The following is a 24,820-nucleotide window of genomic DNA, read 5'->3' as shown; positions in this document are numbered from 1 at the left end:
AATCCTTTTTATTACTTAAATATTTTTAATTGTTTCCTGCTATCTCAAAGCTTTCTTTTTTCTTAACTTAAATGTGTTTTCAGATCCTGAGTCATAATGCAGCAGGAGGGGTACTCACCTTGCACAGGTTTCTATCCTCAGCAGAACATATGGTTCCCCAAGCACCACCAGGAGTGATGTATGAACACAAAACAGGAGTAATTTCTAAGCACTTAAAGATGTGGGAGAAAATATTTTGAGCATCTCATTTATTATAATATACACTTTATCTGTGCTGCATATAGAAGATATCTGTGCTTATATAGAAGATAAAATATTTAACTTATGACTCTCTAAATTGTGATATGAAGAGAAGATAAAGTGTTATATTTCAAAGAAACCCCTATTCTACTTTCCATTCTATATTCTAGTATGTGTATCCCTTAGTTAGTCTTTAGAGGCCATTAGACCAGACTTTATTTATTTGGGAAATCATTAACTTTTAATGTTATCACTTTTAATGATAATATCTATTCTGTGATGCTGATTAAAGATGCTAACAGGTGATATTTTGATGGTATTGAAAAGGGCTTTTTTACCTTTAAATGATGATATGATTTCCTTAAAGAAAGCTATTGACACAGTATATGATTTTTAGCTTTCTACATTTAAGATTCCTGAAAACTAAAAGGGCAGAAATTGAGCAAAAACCAGGTTGAAATTGTCAGCATGTCTTATATGTAAGACAAATTAACTTTGAAAAGTGACCTTACAAAGACCATTGAAGATTGATAACATATCAAAATGGAATAAACATCTCTAATCAAGATGGTGAGCACCTAGAACACAACAAATATCTACTCTGTCTTTGATTGTTCAGTTTGTTTGTCAACTGTCAACTGCAACCTAGTGAATGAGCTACACCACATAAAAAGACACATCCAGATCTTCACATCAACTGGACTCAGATAGTTCATCATATTATTGTCTAATGTTCCCCATAGTGATCATGATGAAAAGAGTACTGCCTTTCAGTTAATTTATTAGCTTATTTTTATTTTAGCTTATAGAAAATTTTTTAAATTGCTTTATTAGTCATTATGCTTTTTCCAAATAGTACCATCTTAACTCCCAAAACATTCATTCTAAATGGCATCCCTGGTCTTGAAGAAGTTCATTTATGGATCTCTTTACCTTTATGTACAATGTATAGTATTGCAATTATAGGGAACTTTGGTCTCATATACCTTATCTATTCTGAAGAATCCTTACACAGACCTATGTACATCTTCCTTGCCCTTCTTTCCTTCACAGATGTGCTCATGTGTACCAGTACTCTTCCCAACACACTCTGCATATTGTGGTTCAACCTCAAGGAGATTGACTTTAATGCCTGTTTGACCCAGATGTTCTTTGTGCATACCTTCACAGGAATGGAATCTGGGGTGCTCATGCTCATGGCCTTAGACCGCTATGTAGCCATTTGTTATCCACTACGATATGCTACTATCCTCACTAATTCAATCATTGCCAAGGCTGGACTCCTTACTTTCACTAGAGGTGTAATACTTGTTATCCCTTTTACTTTTCTCACAAAACGCCTGCCGTATTGTAGGAGCAATGTCATACCACACACCTACTGTGATCATATGTCTGTGGCCAAAATATCCTGTGGTAATGTTAAGATCAATGCCATCTATGGTTTGATGGTTGCCATCCTGATTGGTGGCTTTGATATCTTGTGCATAACAATCTCCTACACTATGATTCTTCGAGCAGTTGTGAGTTTATCATCAGCAGATGCTTGACAAAAAGCCTTTAGTACCTGTACTGCTCACATCTGTGCTATTGTAATCACCTATGTACCAGCCTTCTTTACCTTCTTTACACATCGCTTTGGGAAAAATACTATTCCTCCACATATACACATTATAATGGCTAATCTCTATCTTCTCATGCCTCCCACAATGAACCCTATAGTATATGGAGTAAAAACAAAGCAGATACTAGAAAGTGTTATTAGATTCTTGTTTCAGAGGAAACATAATTCTTCTCATAACATTTGAATAAGGTGATTAGAGAAGTTTCAGTTCTCTTAACTAGGTTGAGATTACAAAGTCAATATTAATTCTCCAATTTATTATTGGACTAGATTCTGAAAACAGAATGTAGTCACAGAAAGTTTTTGAATAAACTTGATTTTTTATCTCTTTTGAGAGTCTATTATGCTCATGTATACAAAGCCAGCTTTATTAAATACTATGTCTCCAAAACGTCTATAATTGTGGAGGATTTTAATGATTCTTTCACTAAAGATTCATAATTGTTTTATAAATCCTGAATAATAATAATCTGTAAAACTTGGTAATAGAGTGGTTAGATCATTTTGACTAGAACTGTTATTTTTTTAGAACTGTTATTTTTAGAAAGTTTGAATATCTTGAAAAACCTGAGCTATTATTATGTATAGTATAGAAATGTATTAATTTAGTATTCTCCTGCTCAAAGTATTAGAAGTTAATTTTTACTTACAAATAATTTTCTTCTGTTAATTTCTTTTAATTTCTTAGTATAGAAGCACTAATTCATATTTAGCATACAATGTATAAGATGTAAAAATTATAATATAATCAGAAACTATGTCCAAAAACACAAAACTAAATAAATTAGTAAGTGTAGTCTATTAAAATATGTCAAGTAAAAGAAAAATAATACATATCACAATGTGAAATATATACTAAGTTCCTAAATATTCAAAACTAATTCAATGTATTAGAACTTTAGATGATTTCATCAGAGATAGTACAGATGTAAGGTATTGTTCTATCAACCACAACTAGATTCCCAGCACCACATTTTTCCTTTAAGTATCTCCAAGAGTGCCCCTGAACATTACATCATGAGTAATTGTTAAACACAGCTAAATGCAACATAAAAACAAAAAAAATAAATGAAAGAAAGAAAGAAAGAATGAAAGAAAGAAAGGAAAGAAAGAAAGAAAGAAAGAAAGAAAGAAAGAAAGAAAGAAAGAAAGAAAGAAAGAAAGAAAGAAAGAAAGAAAAAGAAAGAAAGAAAGAAAGAAAGAAGAAAAGAAAGAAAGAAAGAAAGAAAGAAGAAAGAAAGAAAGAAAGAAAGAAAGAAAGAAAGAAAGAAAGAAAGAAAGAAAGAAAGAAAGAAAGAAAGAAAGAAAGAAAGAAAGAAAGAAAGAAAGAAAGAAAGAAAGAAAGAAAGAAAGAGAGAGGAAGGGAGGGAGGGAGCTAGGGAGGGAGAGAAGAAGGAAGGAAGGAAGGAAGAAAGGAAGGAAGAAGAAAGGAAAGAAGGAAAGAAGGAAGGAAGGAAGGAAGGAAGGAAGGAAGGAAGGAAGGAAGGAAGGAAGGAAGGAAGGAAGGAAGGAAGGAAGGAGTTAGGAATGTTAAACTGAAAACAAGTGACTAGTTTAATGTCTTGTAATAGTATGATGGAGAAGTTCTTATAAAGTGTTGAGAATAATTGAAGTTTTTTATCTGAATGATGAAACTGACTTCACTTTTTATGCATCTATGTTATATCTTCAAAATAATGTAATTAGTATAATCTGACCTCTTTGCTTAATTATGTTATTAACTTGGCTCTTTGACCTGTGTGTAAATGTATGTTATTTTTTCAGCTGTATATTAAATATTATAAAATATGTTTGTATAAATTATAAGTGAGCAAGAGATAATACAAATTCATTAGTATTTTAATAAAAACAACAAGATAGTAAAATGTCTATATTTAAAATCTTTTCCATCTTGTTCCTTTATATCTGCCGTTAATATTTTTCTACCTGTGATTATAAACAACCCATTTGCTACATTCAAAAGTATTTTTACTGTAAATTTATGGTTTCACAATATTTTTTTTGATTTTCCACATATTTTGTGTTATAAAAATTTAATTACATCTATCAGTGTAACAACATTTATTAGTACTTTATTCTTTTCATGAATAAAATATAGTTGCTTATGTAGACATTTATCAGTACTTTTTTATCTATTCATTAAGTATGGGCATTTGAAACTGTTTCATTTTTAACTAAAATAGTTTATAAATATTTGTGTAAAATTAATTTGTATAATATATTTCAATTGTTTTGGATATAAATTTAGAAGATGAATAGTTGACCATATAGTAAGTGTATATATGTTGCCAAAGTGAACATTATATAATAATTAGTTTTACAATTAAACTAAAAACATTAAACTTTTGAGTACTTGTTAAAGTAGTTTGTTGTAATGCTATTTGACTGTTAATATCCAAAAGATGGGAAACTGATTTAAGGGTTTTTAATAAGTATCATAAAAGACAATTGTACTGTTAGATATAAGAATGTCTAGCAATTTGTCTAAAATTGAAAGAGAGCAGTTTCAAGTTTCCCTCCTGATTCACAGCACCGATTTAGAACAATACAGGAAAACACATGGAAAGAGACCAAAGCACAGAGCCAAGAATGCCACTTTCTGGTGCTCCTTTCTGGGTGCATGCTTTTGCCTGTGACAGGATCGCCCTTTGGAAAGAAGAGAAGCTTAGATAAAGAAGCACAGATGCGTGTTTTTTATGCAAGAAAGATAATGGATGGATTTATAAATGTTGCGATAAAAAGAAGAGAATTCTGTGAACTGTTGCTCTGTGTGTTCTGAAATTTTAAGAAACATTTACTTTTTCTCTTTTCTTAACACCATCAGTATTTTCTATACTTCGTGCCTCTATGTTGGTTTGTATAAATAGTGGCAGAAAGTTTTCTTCTCTGTAGTGGTGTTTATTCCTCATGCACATAGGAAATCTTAAAAGTCAGCTAATGGATTCAAGAGCCCTCTTCCAGAAAAATAGAGTTAAATGGGGTTGAGGTTAAATGACAGGATCAGAGACAATACAAGTACTCTGATGACCTCCAGGAGCTCATAGAGGAGGACTTGCCTAGGAGAATCAGAAATAGTCTAGGAATGTCTAGATATTCACTGACTATCCATAGACTGGGTCCTGCTCTCAGTGTTGACAGAGGATTAAAGACTTGTGATGTTGACCTGACCTTCACAACTTTACATTAGCCAAGCTTGGGTAACCCTGATGTGACTGGTAAAATGCTAATGTCTTTATTGATAAACTAACTGTTCTGTCTTTGAACAATTCATAGAAATTCTCTGTAAATAATGGGGTGCCTCAAGTGGGGATTTTTCCATTCTTACTGAATTTATGCAAAGAAACTAGCCAAATTTATTCAGCCATCTGGCCAGCTTTAAGGTGAAGATGGAGAGATCAACTATTTTTCTGTAGCTGACTGAATTAAATGTAGTTTAGAGGGCTTAACTTATAGCCCACTCCTCTTGGATAACCCACATAAGAATGTACTTACTGGTTGTAATAGATTGGTCATGAAGGAAATAAAAGTTGTACATGCTATCACTAGTCTGACTAGGATAGTGGAAGCCAGTATGTTACCATGGAGAACTTAGGCTGAAAAGGACAGTAGAAGTAACTCAAAGCCATGCTTTATGTGTTGTTACTAAACCTATTGGGAGTGCTGGACCTCTTCTCCAGGTGACACCTGTATAGCATTAAATAGCTCATCCTGATTTAGACTGGCAGTGTGACCTCACACAGATGCCTAAATGCTCAGGGAAACAGATACAGCTTTATGAAGCTTTGGTTTTTGTTGTTTATTTTCTATTTAATCATGATAGAGGGAGCATCTTCTATTGCTCTGTTCTCCCAAGGATAGAAAGGACCATTTACTCTTCCAGGGCCTGATTTCTCTATCTAATTGATCTGATCTTTTTCAATGTCGATAACTGAAAATACACACTATAGTCAATTTCCTGGGCCCTTGTTAAAAGCTAAGGTAATATAAGGTGATCCAGTAAAAGGTTCACACAAGCATTGAGGTCCTACAGTAAAATGAGCCAAAGCTTCCTCACAACTTCAGCCCTGGGGAGGTTCCTCAGACACCAGGCTGTACCCCAATGTTTCAACTGTAAATGAACTGTATGTGGTCATTCTTGTCACTCATACTGCAATAAAGGTGGATGGAATTCAGACTTGGATACATGTATCCCACCTGAAGAAGTCATCAGAGGAAGAAAACTTTGATGACCAAAAGTGGACTGCCAAACCATTTCAGAGGATTTTCTTAGAGCTAAGTCTGAAGTAGGTGGACTAAAATGGATGGAACTGTGGACACTTCTGGCCATGCTGGAAAAAAGCTGAGAATTCATACTGCCCTACGTTTTGGTTATGGGCTTTCCTGGGAAGAGAGTTTCCAGCTATGGCTCTTATGAATGTCCCAGTATAGGTAAAGAACAGTGTAAGGGGGATGATTAGAGCCCAGAACCTCACTACACTCTTCAAGGAGAGTCAAGGATTTGATTCATCAGAGGAAACCTACATACAGGTCAGACAGATCTCCCCAAAATTGGATGCAGACTGGGAAAGAATCCATTTCTCTAAAGGCTTGCTACAGGAACAGGTTTTATTTTATGCTAATGAATTTTCCCCTACACAGATTGGAAAAAGCAAAGAGGATGGAGGAAGGAAAAAGGGTCAGTTTTATATGCAAACTGCTAGGAAAATTTCACCTTACTTTAATTTCCACCCAAAATAAAGAATTGGGTATAAAAAAGTGAAAAATTATTAGAAACTTGTTTTCAAATTTCTTAGGAAATCAAGCTATACTAAGGGGTTATATCTATGAAATGTGGTTCTATAAAGGCAACAGAAATGAATATCAAGAAAAGCATAATAAAATAAAGAACTGTACATATATGCAGCCATGAAAACATTATGTTTCACCAAAAACGAAGTTATACCGATATTTTTAAAAAATGATAATTCAACCTGAAATGAAAATATGTTCTATGCTTATATAAACTTCACAAGTGTGATAAATTATAACTGGTGTTAATAAAAAAATAATCATCTTTTGAAAAAAAAAAGAAAAGCATATTATGAATTTAGATGTTTAAAAATTTGTCTTTTTCTTGGGGAGGGGGGAAAACCCGGGGGCACTCAGGGGTTACTCCTGGCTCTGTGCTTAGAAATTGCTCCTGGCAGGCTCGGGGGACCATATGGGATGCTGGGATTCGAACCACCGTTGGTCATGGGTCAGCCGCTTGCAAAGAAAATCTCCTACCACTGCGCTATCTCTTCAGCCTCTGAAAAAAGTCTTAAAGTGAAAAGGACTGCTTTTGAAAAAAATTATAGTACAAAATTAAAATTAATGTAAAGGAGGGCCAGAAGGATAGCATGGAAGTAGGGCATTTGCCTTGCATGCAGAAGGACGGTGGTTCGAATCCCGGCATCCTTTATGGTCCCCCAAGCCTGCCAGGAGCGATTTCTGAGCATAGAGCCAGGAGTAACCCCTGAGTGCCCCCGGGTTTTCCCCCCTCCCCAAGAAAAAGACAAATTTTTAAACATCTAAATTCATAATATGCTTTTCTTTTTTTTTCAAAAGATGATTATTTTTTGAACGCTGCCACTGTGACCCCAAAACAAAAAAAAAAGTAATGTAAAGGAATATATAGAAAGTCTGAGGTTTAAGGAAAGAAGCCAGAGTCAAACTGAATTTTTATAAGAAGATCTTTAAATTTTATTGTATCTGAAGAATTGTTTTAAAATTTAAGTTTTGAGAAAGTTTGTGAAAAATCATCTTAAATTCTAGAATAAAGATTGATTATGAAACTAACAACAAAATTTTAGCACTCTTAGAAAATTGTAGCACTCCTAGTAAAATCATTACAGAAAATCAAAATTTTCTACATAGAAGTAAAATAATCAAACAATCATAATATAGTTTACAATGTATGATGACCTCCATAGATATTAATAATGCTTTCTATTATTGTTAATTTAATTAAGGGCCAATAGCCAGGTGCCTTTAGAGGGCCCTAGTTCAAGGAACAGCCCCATTTGTCAACCTTTTGTTGGCCTGATCTTAACTCATCATGATAGATAAGGCATCGGTTCCTAGACTCACCTAAACTGATCAGCCTCAAGCTTTTATTCCAATGTTAAAAGAACAATTGACTCAGGCAGGACTTAACATAGCATTTAATAAAATTCAGAAGGAATATTCAATATAACACCTTGACCATTTAATCAATATGAATGTAATCATGCCATAAGATATACAGCTCAGGATTGATTGATTAAGTATTCTAAACTATTTTCAGGAGACAAAAAAATTTGACTGGCTGACTGGCCATCCCTTATATGGATTAAGTAAATTATTCAATATTTTTAAAGGTGATCCCAGTTTGAATAGTTCTCTTTACCTGATCACAGCTGCTTAATTAGAATTAGAATGAATACAAGACTCATGAAGTCTGTTTAGAAGATCTGTCTTCTTTTTTTTTTACATTTTTAAAATAAATTTATTTTTACATTATGAGAACAAAGATGCAAAGAAAGAGGACAAGGTAAAGTTACAATGGAAGGACAATCACCCATAAACAGAATTCTTAGAGGAAAACCCCTTGCTGATAACTTAATTTTGAACTTTCAGCCAAAGAACTTTAACAAAAGTAAAATAGAACCCATGTGCAATTACTTTGTCCCTCAAGTCCCCAGATTGTAGTACATTATAACATTTCTTAGCAGTACACAAAGCAATCTAAGGCCATAAAATTTATGTAACTCCGGGCCCGGAGAGATAGCACAGCAATGTTTACCTTGCAAGCAGCCAATTCAGGACCAAAGGTGGTTGGTCCGAATCCCGGTGTCCCATATGGTCCCCTGTGCCTGCCAGGAGCTATTTCTGAGCAGACAGCCAGGAGTAACCCCTGAGCACCACCCGGTGTGGCCCAAAAACCAAAAAAAAAAAAAGATTATGTAACTCCTTAAACTTTGAAGGCATAGTATTTTCTTAGATTTCCTTGCACATGCATATTAGTTTAAGTTAACCTCAAAAGTTGAAGTGGATATTTTTTAAGGATTAGAGTCAAAGGAGCACCATAAAAACGGTGTTAGAGTTGCAGTTTTTATTTGCATAGGATCACCAAAATATGAGGGACATGGAAAGGAAAAGCCTTGGCCTAAATACAAGGAGACCCTACCCCAGAAGTGTCCTGGCAGAAGACCAACTCTAGGCTCCAGGCCAACTAGTTTGTTCAATCCAAGTCATTGTCTGTAGTGCCAATACACTTTTATTTTTCACAGTCTCTGTTGTTGGTATCATTTTTCTGTATTAAAGATTCTGTAATATGCATATCCTAAATTGAAGTCAGGATGGTGTATACGTCCTCAAGTTTTACCTCACAATAAGAGGGCAATGCAGAGAGCCCTGTCCTGTAAGCAGGTAGTTGTTGTCAAGTCTTCTTATTATGAGGGAAGTTTCTTTTGAGCAGGTCAATGTCAGAGCAGCGGTAGGGTCTTCCCTGGTAGAGGATTGCTTCCAGATGATGTTATAAATGACCTTGGATGTTTCGTAGTTAGCTTCCCTGGTTCAGGGGTGAATGGAAAATGCTCATTCTTCTAAGGCCTGTGCCAGGCCTGTGTCAATGTTCAGGGTGTAAGGACCCATTGCTCTACAAGATTTCTGTGTTCCTACCTCTATTAGATAAGAACTTATTTGTATGTATAGTATTTTCCCATTTTAATGTGCCTATGCAAAAAGGAACAATGCCACATGGCATTATAGGCCCAGATGGGGGCTGCAAGAACAAGTTCAAAAATCCCCATGACATGGTTAAACATAAGCATTAAACTGAGGGACTCCTTCACCGAATATTCCTTATTGAACAGCTCACAGAGAGAAGAAAAGATAAAGTGGGGGAAATCTTCACTGTATAAGGGAATATTTAGTAGGAGTTATAGCTGTCAAAGAAAATAGACATAAAATATTCAAAAGCCATACATGTCCATTTTATGTCTTTTAAAATAGTTGGGGGTTGTTAAATCCAGTGCACCACTTTGGGTGTGTGATTAGAACAGTGCAGTACTGAAGTTAAAAAGGGTAAATGGGGTGCACTGATGATTGGGGGTGATAGAGTTAAGGAGTGAAAATGAACTTTACAGGGGTGTGCGAAAGGGCAGAATACCAGATGGACATTCTACATACACAAAACATAACTTAAGGATAGAATATACTATTAATATATATACCGTGCGCATGGGGGCTATTGCCCCCACGCAGTTTTGAACATGTAGCCTGCTAAGAAATTGCCAGAGACTGCCTTAGTAAAAATGAGCAGCTCTCAGCACCCCCAATTTGACCCATCTGTTCCAATTGGACCCAGCCTGGGCTGGGTCCCAGGGAAGGCCTGGGGGCCGGGGGGCAGGAGAGAGGATGGCTGGGGGCCTACCAAGGCTCCCAGCACCCCCAAGCTAGGGAAATAGCAGAAGATCTGTATTCTGATGAACTAATATGTCTGTTAATTTGTCAGTATAAGCATTCTCTCACAGGAATTTTGAATCAATAAGGAAAATAAAGAAATGGATATTTTTGTCTCATGTGCAACAAAAGAGAATGGAGACATATTTAGATAAATAGGAAAATATTATATTAAGAATGGTGTATATATACCGATTAATTAGCCAAGATACAAATAAAATAATCACATTTACTTACTAATCAGCAGGTGAGTGAAGTGCTTCAAATGAATTAGGAATGGCAATTGGGTCTTTCTGACTTCATAGGGAAAATTGATAATCATTAACTCCTTTCAAAACCATTTCAATTTTTAGAAATAAAATGTTAGTAATCTCTGGCAGGTAGATGTCACACATCTTTTGACTAGCAGAATATTCAAGATTTTTATGGGTTCAACATTTTTCTTAGGAACAAACAAAATGTGTTCTTGAAGTTCTTTATTTCTGTATTGTAGTCATGGGTGTCCCTAAAAGTATAAGACAGACAATGGCTCAGCATATGTCTGAAAAACTTAAAACATTTTTAAAGATGGTCTATTAAACACTCTATTGGCATCCTTTATAAGGCTATGTAAAAAGAGCCAAAGTTTCACTAAAAGCTTAATTACAAAAACAATTAGAGGGAGAATAAGAGTCTCCCAGGCAACAAATACATAGAGTCTTATTACCTCTTTAAGAAGAAGAAAAAATCTCAACAGCAGAAAAACACTGACAAAGCTTGTAATAAAACCCAAACTAATCAACCTATTTGTTTCAAGGATGAAGAAAAAGGAGAATGAATAAAAAGATGGGTGAAAGTTTGGGAGAGAGGGCATGCTTGCATTTTTATAGGAAAATGCCCAACCTAAACTTTAAAATTCAAGAAATTGGACAAGACCTAACTGGTTTCAATGCACACAGGAGACAAGTGAATATGTTTGCCCAAGAATATTGATTCATTAATACTGGTAAAGCACCAAACACTATGTTTTCTAGCTGAGATAGTCATTTTGATGTGTTGGTAACTTATGCAGGTGAGCTAATGCAGAGAGTGGAATGTACTGCCTTTGGCATTAATTAACTAAACTGTTTGAATGCCCATTACATGGGATCCTACAGGTCCAGAAAATTATATAAACATTGAATTACCTCAAATTAGTTGCACTTCTGACTTACCATCAGTAAAGCCAAAGGAAAGAAATAATTTAAATTTGCAGATTGATTTGGCCTTAGCCCTCATTAATACTAAAAAGAAACATTTCGCATGAACTGTTCATGGATTCTCCTTTAAATGACCTAAGTTAATAAATAATACCTTCTGGCCAGATTTGATGAGTTGTGAACTTAAACCTATTGAAAAACTGAATATGATTGTTTAACTAAAAGAATAAAACACATTTCTTATAAATCAGTGTAAAAATATCTTGCATTATCTTGATAGGAAAGGTGATAGTTGATAAGAAAATAAAAGAAGAAACTGATCTATGTTTCTTGCAGACTATTCACTTGCTTGAATTTGAGCATATTATTTAAAGCTATAGATTCCCTTTATTTACTTAAATCTATATAGATGCTAGTTAAAATTCCTAGATCATGGCAAGATTCCCTTTGATGATTATTTTGGAAAGCTTGTTAGATAAGAGACTGAGAAAAAATAATTCAAAAGTTTTATAGCAATCCTTATTTTGGGAATCATGGGACGAAGAGCCTTAACTGCCACTGCTACTGTTGCTGCAACTTTTCTCCACCAGGGTGTTCATACTGTTCATATTGTAGAGAATTGGCACAAAAATGTAAGTTTGTTATGGCACTAGCAGCAACAAACTGTTGCCAAAATTGTTACTCTGTTAGCAGATTTGCAGCAAGCAGTGATTATTTAGGGGACAAGATAAAAAACTTATAAATAAAAGCTTGTCTAAAATGTGATTGGAAATTTACTTAATTTGTATGACTCCCAAAATATATAATAAAACAGCATTCTTAGGAGCTAGTTAAACAATTTGCTTAATTAAGAAAATATTTCTCATTATATACAAATTTTTCAACAAGAAACATTTGATACTTTATGTCACAAAATAAAAGTTCTCTCTGGAGGCAATCTACTTGGAAATATGATCGCTTCTCGGTCTTTTGGCTAAGATCAAGTGTGGAAATATGACTGAAGGTATTGCTGACCATAATTCACTTAATAATTTTCCGTTATAATAATTTTAATACTTTTCTTTTTATTTTAATCATTCTATCTTCATTGTTATGTGTAGTCTGGACATGCTACTACAGAGCTTGAGCAGACAAGGTTGAAATGTCAACCATTGTGAAGCTACTCTCCAGTAAAGAATATAAAAGAATGGGGGATATGTTAAATATAAAGAAATCCAAGAAATAAATAAAATTAATTACAAAGTTGATACACCCTTTGGTGTTAAAGCTATGAGATATGATAGTATTTTTATTTACTTCCTGTTAAAACTCTCAGAAAAACTGTACTTCCAACATAGGAATAAGACCTGTAATACACTACCTCTTTACCTGTTCTCCCCCAATTGTAAAGTAGTCTGTAGCACCACTTTGGTCCTTTAAAAACTTCGCTAACTCATTTTATCTTATTATTATTACTTTTTTTTTGTAATTTATTTAATTAATTAATTTTTTTAAATGTTTGTCCTACATATACATTTGTGGGCACATATACTTTTATTTCTTTTTTTTTTTATCGTTTTTGGGTATGCAATCTATTTCTGTTACCCACTCTGTCCACCCCAAATACACCGACAATATAACGGAGCACCACTTCCCCATGCAAAGGCACACTAAATAAAGGGGAAATCTTACATACAAAAAAAAGAGCTCTTATCTACTAGAGATAGGAACTCATAGTTGTTTATAATACAGGGATATCTCCTACCTTGAAAATATGTCATGTGGAATCAACTTAGACCTCAGGTGATTAGATACCATTCATCCAGCCTTGAACCCTGGATCCCAGACATAGAAACGGCACAGCTCTTCACAACAGCTGCAAGAAACAAACTCCATCTGGGACAGCCTTAATACTGCAGGGTCAACAACAAGGGCCAGCTCTAACATGATATCCCGACAATGAGGAAAATGTGAACAACTTGACCTTAGAGCAGTTTAGCCTACCTTACCAGCTAACGACAAGACAAAACCAGAAGACGTGGCACCCTTTGGTAGGTCCAAAAAGCCAAGATCGTGATTTACAGATGACTGGCTGCTAGAACCACGACCAGACTGTATACATCTTGGGACCAATAAAAAAGCCCCAGTCTAGGGCTTGAGCTAAGACCTGCACAATAAGCATGATCCCCAGTTCCAAAGGTCCGGCAGAGACAATTGTAACGGAAAGGGGATTCTGGAAGCACAAAGAAAGACGCTATTCTAGATGCCATCCTAGGTTCAGTGCAAAGACCAAGACCACCAACCACAGAAGATGGATTAAAATGGCACTGAGGTAACAGAACCTCTAGATTCACAGACTGACTTCACCATAAGTCCTACCTCAGAATCTGTGCAGATACTGAGACCTCTAAACACAGAGCTCTGATTGTATCACCCTGGACAGAGCAGAAGTCTTCCACACACCAAAAAAACAAAACAAAACAAAACAAAACAAAAACACCACCGGGAGAGTAATGATCCTGAGCAAAGAGCTGATCCCATAACACTATACTCCTAGGACGGAGAAACCCCATATCGCATAGGGCAAGTGAATTCCTTTTCGAATGACCCCAATATTTACTGTGCCAGGGCAGGAGGGAAAAAAACAAAAATACAAAAAACACAAAACCTTGGACATTTTATATATATATATATATGTATATCTTACCTTCATTTATTATCGTTATTATTATTTTTGTTTACCTAGCTATTTTGGTCGATTTCTCTGTTTGGATGTGATTATTGAAATTGTTGTCCCCAATTATTCTTATTTTTTTTCTCTCTTCCTTTCTCTTCTTTCGTTTTGTGCTACGCCATGTTTCTTATTTCAAGACCACGGTGTGTTTTTTTTTGTTTGTTTGTTTTTTCTTTTGTTTGTTTCTTATTTTTTTATTATTATGTTTTTAATCTGTTTTTTGTGGTGCCTATCGATATAACCGGAGTCCTCACTGGATATTTGACACTTCTTTTGGTACTGGTGGAGTGTTTCACCTTCTTGTTCTCATTCACTTCCCAAATTGATGATGAGAACCTCTAGAAGGATTCTACCCATTTTCGGGGTATTAGACCCTTACCCCAGTTTATTTACTTTCTCTTTTTCAGGCAAAACCACGTAACTTGAACTAGCTAGCCCTGCCCCCAATTAAAGGGGGAAATAAGGGAGGCATCAAGACCAAACTGATGCAAGACTACTAAGTAGTAGGTTAGATACAGAGGGGACCACATATTCTAGCCGCCCTGAGGGTGAGGGAAGAGGAAATGGGAGGTAGGACAAAAAAGGAGGGTTAGGGAGGACAATTTGGGGATGGGAAGCCCCCCTGATTTTATGTAAATATGTACCTAAAATATTATTGTCAACAATATGTAAGCCACTATGATCAAAATAAAAATTATATTAAAAAAAAGAAAGAGAAAGTACATTTTAAACAGTAAAAAAAAAAAAAACTCTCAGAAGACCGAAGTATCTAGTTACTACTTATAACTTTCAACTTCATTGCCTATAACCATGGTGTTGATGTATTTTCAAAGATTCATTCAATTAATTTTGTTATTGAAATAATGTCCTGAACACATTTTAGAAGACGTGACAAGCAACTAATAGTTTACTCAAGGTAGAAAAATATAAGTTAAAGTGATGTCTAATAAAAAAAGACAAAAAATACAGTTGATACACCCTGTAGAGTGGTGTTCTTAGATTCACTCATTTATTTTGCCACCTGCCCAAAATAAAGATTACCATAGAGATTTTACACACCCCTCTTTATGATATAAAAACCTGTGTAGGCTTGATTAGCCTTAGATAGGTATTCAGTCCTCATCCCATGTTTATTAGTCCTGATAATACTGTTCATGAATGTCAGTCAGGACTTTCAGTCCATGAGGCTGAGAACCCCTAACACCATGCTTTTCTCCCTTTTGTCTGTTTTCATAAACCTTGTGATTTCCCCTGCTTCAACCCCATTTATCTGGGGCTGGACTCAAGCACTTAATATAAACATGTATGTTTTAGAAAAATATTTTGAAAATGTTATTTATTAAAACATAAATTCTATCTTAAATTACATTATATTAGTTCATTTGAAGCTTATATTCAGTAATGTTTTGAATATTACTATAATTAACAATCTTAAAGAATATAAATTACTAGAAATATAATTTACAAAATCAGGCATAAAATGATAATGAGAAGCAAAGTTTTCATTGACAGTATAAATCCAATGAAACAGAAACAATATTTTTGAGTAAGCACAATTAAATAATGCATAATAAGTAATTGTTCTAAAAGCTAGGTAATATTTTTAAATCACTTGCAAAAGCATAACCACCCAAGAGAAATTATTGGAGATCTTTGCAGAGCCATGAAACTATATGCCAGACAGACAACTTTCTGAAAAAATTGGACTTTGAAAAATCACTTCTAGTCTATTGTGGATGAGACTCAGAAAACAGAATCTTGATTCCATTTTACTTTTTTTCTCATTAAGATCATAAAACATATATCAATAGCATGCTCTATAGCTGTACTGTTAGATGATAAGAATACATGAGATGATGATCAAACAGGCATGACCTACATTAACACCATCCTAATTTGCTACTCATTTCCAAACCCTTATGTATATTTCTCCTCTTTAGTTACCTCACTCCTCTAAAATGTTGTTGTTATGTTTTGTTTGTTTTGGCTGAGGAATAAGTAATTACATTTTCATCTTTTTCTGGAACTGAAAGAATTTAACATTTTCCTATTTATCATCTCTTGCTATTAGAGGTCTCCTGCATCTCAAAGATACTTGATGTTTTCTGAGTTGCTGTTTTTCTGTTACTCACATCTTTGTTGCATTTTTTTTTATGTCACTGACCACATTCTTCACTTCTGTCCCTTTTGATTAGACTATTCTCATTTCTGTTCTCATGCTTTCTTGTGCTTTGTTGATTATCTGTGCCATTGCTTATTTGATATCAATAAATTTCTTCAACATGGTGTCACTTAAGTCACTCTTTGAAAATTTATAAAAATTGGCTCGTTCTGGTAGTGGCCTCATAGTTGTTTTGTTTTGTTTTGTTTTGATTTTACTCAATTAGCTTGGTGGGGTTCTATATGTCTTTCGTACTGGATTTCTATGATCCTCTCATGCTGAGCAAAAATATTTGTAGATAGCTGCTTTTGGGAATCTCTGAGGAAATAGGCTATGCTCTGTTCTATTGGTTATCACCTTCTGGTGGAAGGTATAAGTCTGAACTGTGTGAGGAATGGTAAATAGAGATGTCAAGAAGCAAAATATACAGGGTAAGTTAGAGGTATCTGTCTAAGATTGCAAAAGGAATCAAGCATGGAGGCTGGCAGGACTCAATTGGAAAGGAATAGATTCTGTTACTGGATCTAATAAAAGCCCCACAAGGTCAAGATAGGAGTTAACCTCACCTGAAGTTTGGAAAAGGAAGCAGAGATTCAGGAAATATTAAGATAGCTGACTAAGAAGATGACAATGTGGTCAGTTGTGGAGGCTACTGAGACCCAGCTGGAAAAGAAGAGAATCAACTTTCAGATTGAAAAAAAGCCCTGTGGTGTCAGCTGATCTGTCGACCTCATCTAGGGTTTAGAAGAGCAAGCAGAGTTTTAGAAGATCAGATTTTATGATCTTAATCATTTTTTCAAATGCCAGCTCTACTTCATTAGCTTTCTCACTATATTTTTATATTCAATTTCATTTTTGATATTTTATTTTTCTTTCCTTTGCTTGTTTGATATTTATATTTTTATACTTTTCCTAGAATATTGAGGTGGGAGCTTAGGGTGTATCTTGGGAAGTCTTCTCTTATGTATATATGTAGTGCTTTATGCTTTCAGTGACATATAATGAGTTTCAAAATTTTTGGTATACTGATTTTTATTTGGCCAGTATGCTTTTTTAAAATTATGCCAAGATATTCACTTTGACACACAATTTATTTAGAACATCTTGCTAGGCTACCAAGAATATGCATGTTCTCTTATTACTGTTATTAATTCATAATATAAACTTAAGAGCTGGAATATAAGATATACATGCTTACGATTATTTTAAATTATTTTTTATTTTAAGATTTAGTTCTATGGGTACTTGGAAAAGAACATGTTTTTGATGTATTTGTATAAAATACTTTATAAAATTTATAGTTATTGATGATGTTGAGTTTTTGTAGATATTTGCTGCTTTATTATTGATCTATCCTGTTGAGGAATATATTAAAATTTGTAATTCTTTGCAGTTTTGATTTTTTTCAGCTATATAAATTTTGGTTTCACATTTTAAGCTCTCAATTTATTCATTTATATATATGATTTGTAAACTGACCACTTCATTACGTTTTAATATTCTCTTATGAGGTGATTTTCTTTGTGTGTACTTTAATTTATCTATTATCAGTATAGTTAAGCTTGGTAAATATTTTCATGATGTATCTCAATCATTTTTTTTTTTTTTTGTGGTTTTTGGGTCACACCCGGCAGTGCTCAGGGGTTACTCCTGGCTCCATGCTCAGAAATTGCTCCTGGCAGGCACAGGGGACCATATGGGACGCTGGGATTCGAACCGATGACCTCTTGCATGAAAGGCAAACGCTTTACCTCCATGCTATCTCTCCAGCCCCGTATCTCAATCATTTTGCTTATAACCTAACTAGATAAATGTCTTTACATATTTTGTATAAAATATATCAGCTCCTGATGTTATGTGACCATCATAATAAAGATTATGACACTCTATATTTTTCCTGATATTCTGTTTGTCTTAAACACCATAACCCATAGTTTAGAGCAAAATAATTGATTTATATACATACAAAAGTTCAAGTCATTATAGCTAATTTAAAAAGTTAATACTTAGTTAAAAGAGTTGCATTTTCACATTTATTTTGCTAACTATATTCAGTCTACTTGTTCAGACCCAAAGGAATTTTATGCCATTAATGACTTACAGTATATTTACTATTTTCTCTATAAGAAAGATGAAACCAAAAACTTAGAATACTTTTAGAATGATGAGAAAAGCAATGAGGGTGGCAGGGCACACTCAGCTGTGCTCAGGGTTTACACGCTTGGCTCTGGCACTTAGGATGCTGGAGTTCAAAACTGGGTCTGCAGTGTGCAAGGCAAGCACTCAACCCTCTCTTTACCACTCCAGACCGTTAGGCAATATATCAAAGAAAATTGACATTGGCTCTCAGCCTGAAAATCCCAATTACTCTTTGAAAAGAGAATAGCCAACTGGGAGACAATGATCTTTCTGAGTCATTTTTATCTTCATGAGATCTTTGATTAATGATGAGATTAGTCTTCTATGGGGGTAAGTGAAATAAAATAAAAGAAATCCTCATGGGGTGAAGGAATGGTCATGCCACCCAAGTGAGGAACTTAATTCTCTGCTAAGCATATTTTATTCATTTTTTGAAAAAGAGGCATTATACTGATACTACTAGCCAACGAAACTTTCTTTTCTTTTCTTCTTCCATTTATTTCTTAAAAGCATATCCTTTTTAGGTGCTGTGGGATTTGGTTTCCTTAGAACCTGAAAGAATCTTTATGACACAGTCTCTTATCTGCTTGGTTTTTACCCCATAGACAATAGGGTTCATAGTGGGAGGCAAGAGCAGATAAATATTGGCCACAATTATGTGGCAAGATGGAGGAATTGTGTGGCTCCCAAAACGGTTAAAAAAGAAACAGAAGAAAGCTGGACTATAGGAAAACACAATGGCACATATGTGGGCAGTGCAAGTGCTGAAGGCCTTCTGCCTAGCATCTGCTGAGGAGAGATTGATTACTGCCCGAAGGATCATAGTGTAGGAAACTGTGATGCATAGGATGTCAAATCCTCCGATCATAAAGGCGATGGTCAGACCATAGATAACATTGACCCTGATATTTCCACAGGATATTTTGGCTATGGTCAGCTGGTCACAATAGGTATGATGTATTATGTTCCCTTTGCAATAGGGTAACCGTTTGGTAATGAATATCAAAGGAGTGATGAGCAGCACTGCTCTTAGAAAAGTGACAAGACCAACCTTTGCTATGACAGAATTCGTGAGGATAGTTGAATAGCGAAGAGGGTAGCAGATGGCTACATAGCGGTCCAGGGCCATAAGCATAAGCACCCCAGATTCCATTCCTGTGAAAGTGTGAATGAAGAACATCTGAACCAGGCATTCATCAAAGCTGATTTCTTTGAGATGAAACCAGAAGATGCAAAGAGCTTTAGGGATTGAACTAGAGCACATGACAAGATCAGTAAATGAAAGCATACCTAAAAAGTAATACATGGATCTGTGCAGGGAATCTTCAAAACCAATGAGGTAGAGGAGTCCACAGTTCCCTACCATGGCCACAACATACATGGTGCAGAATGAAAAAGAAATCCAGAGATGCATATCCTCCAGTCCTGGAATCCCATTAAGGATGAATGAGAGTGGTGTCACATCTGTTTGGTTCAGCATTACTATGATTAGGATGCTAAACTCATTAACAAGTTTGAAGAATTTTAGGGGATTTTTGATTTTTAACCCTCCTATATTTGGAAAAGTAGAAAAAACATTAGTTGTGGACACATATTTTCTTTTACTTTGTTAAAATTTTTCATAATAATATTTAAAATTAAGTGCAGGCAAATTTTACTTAAACCCATATTCTAATTCAATAAGATATTTTAATTAATAATTAATAATTTTATTATAATTTATAATTTATCAATATATTTTAAATATTTATATTTAGTATACTGTACTCCAGGTTTATCACAAATATTGTTTAGCATTATTTTTAATTAAATGGATATAGATTATCTTAAAATACAACTAAATGTAATTATGCTGTGAACCTTCCAGATGTTTTTTGTAAAGTATCTCATTTCAGTATTAAATACTTTATATGTCTGCTTTTAAGTATTTTCTTAAAAAATAGTATTTAATACCTTACTATAACATAATAGATATGATTAAGGTATATTTACTATTATTAATTAATATTTTTATTCTTTATTGCCAGCTTATATTCATTTTTATGATACAACAGATAAAAATATCCCCAATATATTTTAAATATTAAATCATTATATCTTTCAGTCTAAAAAGTATTTTACTACTCTGTCTCTTATCCTAAATAAATGGAACCTCTAAATAGATAAACTTTCTTTATACCTAAATTTTAAAAGCATCCTCAATTTTCCTGCTTCATTTGTAATCATCTTGATTTTGATTCTTATTATCCTGAATCTTCTTAATTTATTTATTCATTTTTGCTTTAAATATTTAAAAAAGTCTCAAACTTCTATGTATTTAAATTTATCAGTGATGTTTTGATGATAGATATATATGTATATATACAGAATAAACATGTTCCAAAAATACTATTTAAGATCTCTTCTTGTGTCACTATAATAATATTACATTTTTGTAGGAGCAATTAGAAATAACAATTATGTAAAGTTTACACATATAAAATATTTAGAGGAAAAGAAAATTATTATTCAACCAGAAGTATGGTTATATTTTGACAACAAAATGGACAAATCAGAGTTCTCTTTTTTTGGTCCTTATTTATGTCACAATAATACATTACCCGCCTCATGTTACAAAATTCCTTTTTTGACATCCCCACAAATAGACTTTAATGTAGTATCTTTAGGAAGGTTAAACTCGTTGGGATAAACAATAGTGCCAAACCCTAAAGTTGCATATTAATAATAAATTATTGGGAAACTAGAGTGATAGCACAGAAGGTCTGACAATTAGCACATGGCCAACCAGCATCATGTATGGCCCTATACACCCCACCAGGATTGACCCGTGAGCTTAGAACCAGGTGTAACCACTGAACACCAGCAGGTGTGGCCTGAAACTAGTAATAATAATAATAAAGCACTGGGTTTATATTGCTAAGGAAAAGATCTGAGGATAAGATAAATTGTATTATTTTAAGATGTTAATATGAGAAATGCTCATTATTTTTTGGATCTTCCAAGATTAACAAAATCTTATAGACCAGAATATATTTTATATCTGTACTATGCAAGTCATTCAAAAAATATTCAATGTCAAAAAGTTTAAAATAATTATTTGAATCATGACAAAAGAGTTATATAGCGCTAGAGAAACAGTACGACAGGTATGGCAATTGTCTGGCATGCAGCTGATCCAGTTTCAATTACTGGCAACACATACAGTTAACTACTAGGACTGATCAATGAGCTTAAGTAAGAGATTAATGCTGTTCACAACCAGGTGACTCCAAAACTAAAATTAATTATTTAATTAAATATAAGAAATTTAATTATTTCAATTTTTTATCTTCACTTTTCAAAATATCTGTCTATAGTCCAAGGATTAAATTGTCTTTTTCATTTGTTCACAAAAATTTTTAATGTGGGACATTTACTTATGTCTTATGCTAGACTATTTGCTGATCCTCACTCAGTTCTTTATGTTAAAACATTGGTGTCCTCTTAAGCTTTTAATTGCATGACTAACAAAAGTTTTAGAATCTGAATTTAAGAAAAATATACTACAGACCTATAATATTAAATGCCTTTTCGTGAATAGTCAAATTGCCATTGTATTTTTCTGACAGGCTTATGAATAAATGACATTTTATTTTTAAGATTGATATTACAGATATTGTTAAATTATATTAAATAAAACTAACACACAAAAAAGAATATAGCATCAATTGCTGAATATAATCCAGTGAATAAAACACAACCCAAAGTTTAAAGGAATTAAAAGAAGAGAGGGAAGAAATGGGCTTGAGATCCTGGTCTTTATTCACATTTATTTCATTAGCTCTAATTGCCTCATTATTATAACATTATTATATCCATATTTGTTTCATCTCAAACTAATTTAATTGATGGAATTCTGTGTCCTTGCTATTATATGATAGATTAGCTCTCATTAGTTCACATTTCACTCATTTTCTACTGACTGCACTACATACTGATGTTCACTAATATCAATATATAATGTAATCAGTCAGGAGTAAAATGTTACAGTGTCTGTAAAACTATCATACTTATTCTGATTGTCTTAAAGTACCAATATCCTTTCTATAATTTCTGTCTTATAATGTACGATCTGGTTCTAATAATAAAAATTGTAATATGCATTGGACTAACTACATGTGAATAATCATGATGTAGATAATTAGAGAGAACAAATATTAATAAATTTTAAAAAGACAAACTAACATTAGGTCATGCCACCATTAAAACACAAAAAATGAAACATCGATTATTGTTTGTCTTTGATTGCACTTTGCTCTTTCTTCTCCCTAATCTTTGGTTTTTGTTGTGATGATCCTTCTGTAACCATGCGGAGAGCCTCAGAAAAGCAAGAATCGGCAGCTGATGCTTTCCATGGAAGGCACCTCTGGACGCAGAAGGTACCCAATTAGCAGAATTCATGGTTCTGATTGTGTATTGTGGGGCTAGTGTGAGAGCTGTATAAACACTGTTGATTACCAAAAAACAAACAAACAAACAAAACTAACACATATTGTACATACGTTTTGCATATGATTTATATTAAAGTAATAAAATTGGTGATTACACTTGAAAAATTTTATTCATATAAAAATTGTGAGTTATTGAAAGTTATTAACATTTAGTTCACTTTTTTTTTTGTTTTTGGGCTACGCCCGATGACACTCGGGTTGCTCCTGGCTATGTGCTAAGAAATCGCTCCTGGCTTGGGGGACCGTATGGGATGTTGGGGGAACTGCTGTCCATTATAAGCTAGCACGAACAAGGCAGATGCCTTACTGCTTGTGCCACTTCTCTGGTCCCTCAGTTCATTTTTTTTTTTTTGTGGTTTTTGGGTCACACCCGGCAGTGCTCAGGGGTTATTCCTGGCTCCAGGCTCAGAAATTGCTCCTGGCAGGCACGGGGGACCATATGGGACGCTGGGATTCAAACCAATGACCTCCTGCATGAAAGGCAAATGCCTTACCTCCATGCTATCTCTCCAGCCCCCCTCAGTTCATTTTTTTAAAAAACACTTTAATTTTTACCCAATCCAACAGAAAACCAGTAGAAATTTTAAGAACTGTTTAAACATTTTCACTGGAAGCTATGTTTTTAAAATTATTGGTACTATATACTAAAAATTATTTTATTTGAATAAAAATATATGAGTATACTATGAATGCTATATAAATATTAACTATAATTCTTATATCTTATTTTATAGATGTATTTATTTATCATGACTAAGTTTTGCTATATAATAAATTCAGATATACTCATATTTTGCAGAACTATTAAAGATACATGCCTAGTCCAAAATAATATGGTACTAACCGAAAATAAATAAAACATTTGCTAAACCAAATTAAAAAATAATTGTAATGCATTAAATTTTATTTCATATTTTCTTAGAAGGATAATTATCCAATAATATTTCATGTCTGTGAACAGGTATATTTTGACAGTAATATTAGAGCATATGTGAGTAGTATTATTTAGAAAGCCCATTCCCAAACCCCATAGACAGTATATCTGTTTTACTACTAGAATTTCTTCAATCCTTAAAACTCATAATTATCTCTCCATGTGACAGTGACTTCCTCCAGGCAGGTGTTATTTAAAATAAATGGAATACAATAGAAATAAATCACTGTAGTTTGATGTGTACTCAGAGAATTAAAGAATTAGATCTTTCCAACCTCCCAGATTCTGCAATACACTGTCTTTAAATATGGTCAATAAACTCAAATTAGATATTTTAAGATATAATAATTTGCATGCATGCAAAAACTCTATTTTATCTTACTGCCTAAAGGAATTTATGCTATTATTCCTGTTATTTCATCCATTTAATACCTTAGTTTCTGGAGAGCAAGAATCAGTTGTATTAATCTGATTTAGCAGTTCAGAATCTTTGCCCCCTCAAAAAACCACAATTCTATAATATATGTACATGCAAAGTCTTTTAACTTCTTAATCCCTTGATATCTGTACAATTTAACTAGGGATATTTAAGAAAATGTGTGCTGTACATCTCCAGGGAATATTTCAGAACATTAGAAGCATAGGAGCTTACTTAGCAATAAAGTTAACAGCTATGAGAAAGTGCAAATATTTCATTCTTATTGCTGTTATATAATGTGCCAATTATTTCACATTATGACTCTATGAGTATGTTGTGCGTGACCATGTATTTCATCAGAAAGAATTTACGTTAAGCTAAACAATTTTAATTAAAATGAATGAGTTTTCTATTTATTACTATTTCTTAATATGTAATCACTTGTAATGCATAAACTAGAATG

The 24,820-nt window shown here is 33.7% G+C and overlaps 2 protein-coding genes across 2 annotated transcripts; one reads left to right on the top strand and one right to left on the bottom strand.

The window, feature by feature from the left end:
- The first annotated feature begins 1,076 nt into the window (after positions 1–1,076).
- On the top strand, positions 1,077–2,045 carry LOC126018314 (olfactory receptor 52N1-like). Its single transcript, XM_049780469.1, is given in 1 exon segment — positions 1,077–2,045. A coding segment is annotated over 1 exon segment (966 nt). The 5' UTR covers positions 1,077–1,079.
- Positions 2,046–19,035: 16,990 nt separating this feature from the next.
- LOC126018493 (olfactory receptor 52N4-like) lies at positions 19,036–22,955 on the bottom strand. Its single transcript, XM_049780626.1, has 2 exons — positions 22,919–22,955; positions 19,036–20,066 (listed from the first exon to the last, which is right to left on the bottom strand). Exons 1-2 carry the CDS (start codon positions 22,953–22,955, stop codon positions 19,036–19,038), a joined length of 1,068 nt encoding a protein of 355 aa, XP_049636583.1.
- Positions 22,956–24,820: the final 1,865 nt, after the last annotated feature.

The sequence above is a fragment of the Suncus etruscus genome, chromosome 9 (assembly GCF_024139225.1).
Source record: "Suncus etruscus isolate mSunEtr1 chromosome 9, mSunEtr1.pri.cur, whole genome shotgun sequence".
Lineage (NCBI taxonomy): Eukaryota > Metazoa > Chordata > Mammalia > Eulipotyphla > Soricidae > Suncus > Suncus etruscus.
This window is presented reverse-complemented; position numbering and strand designations above follow the sequence as displayed.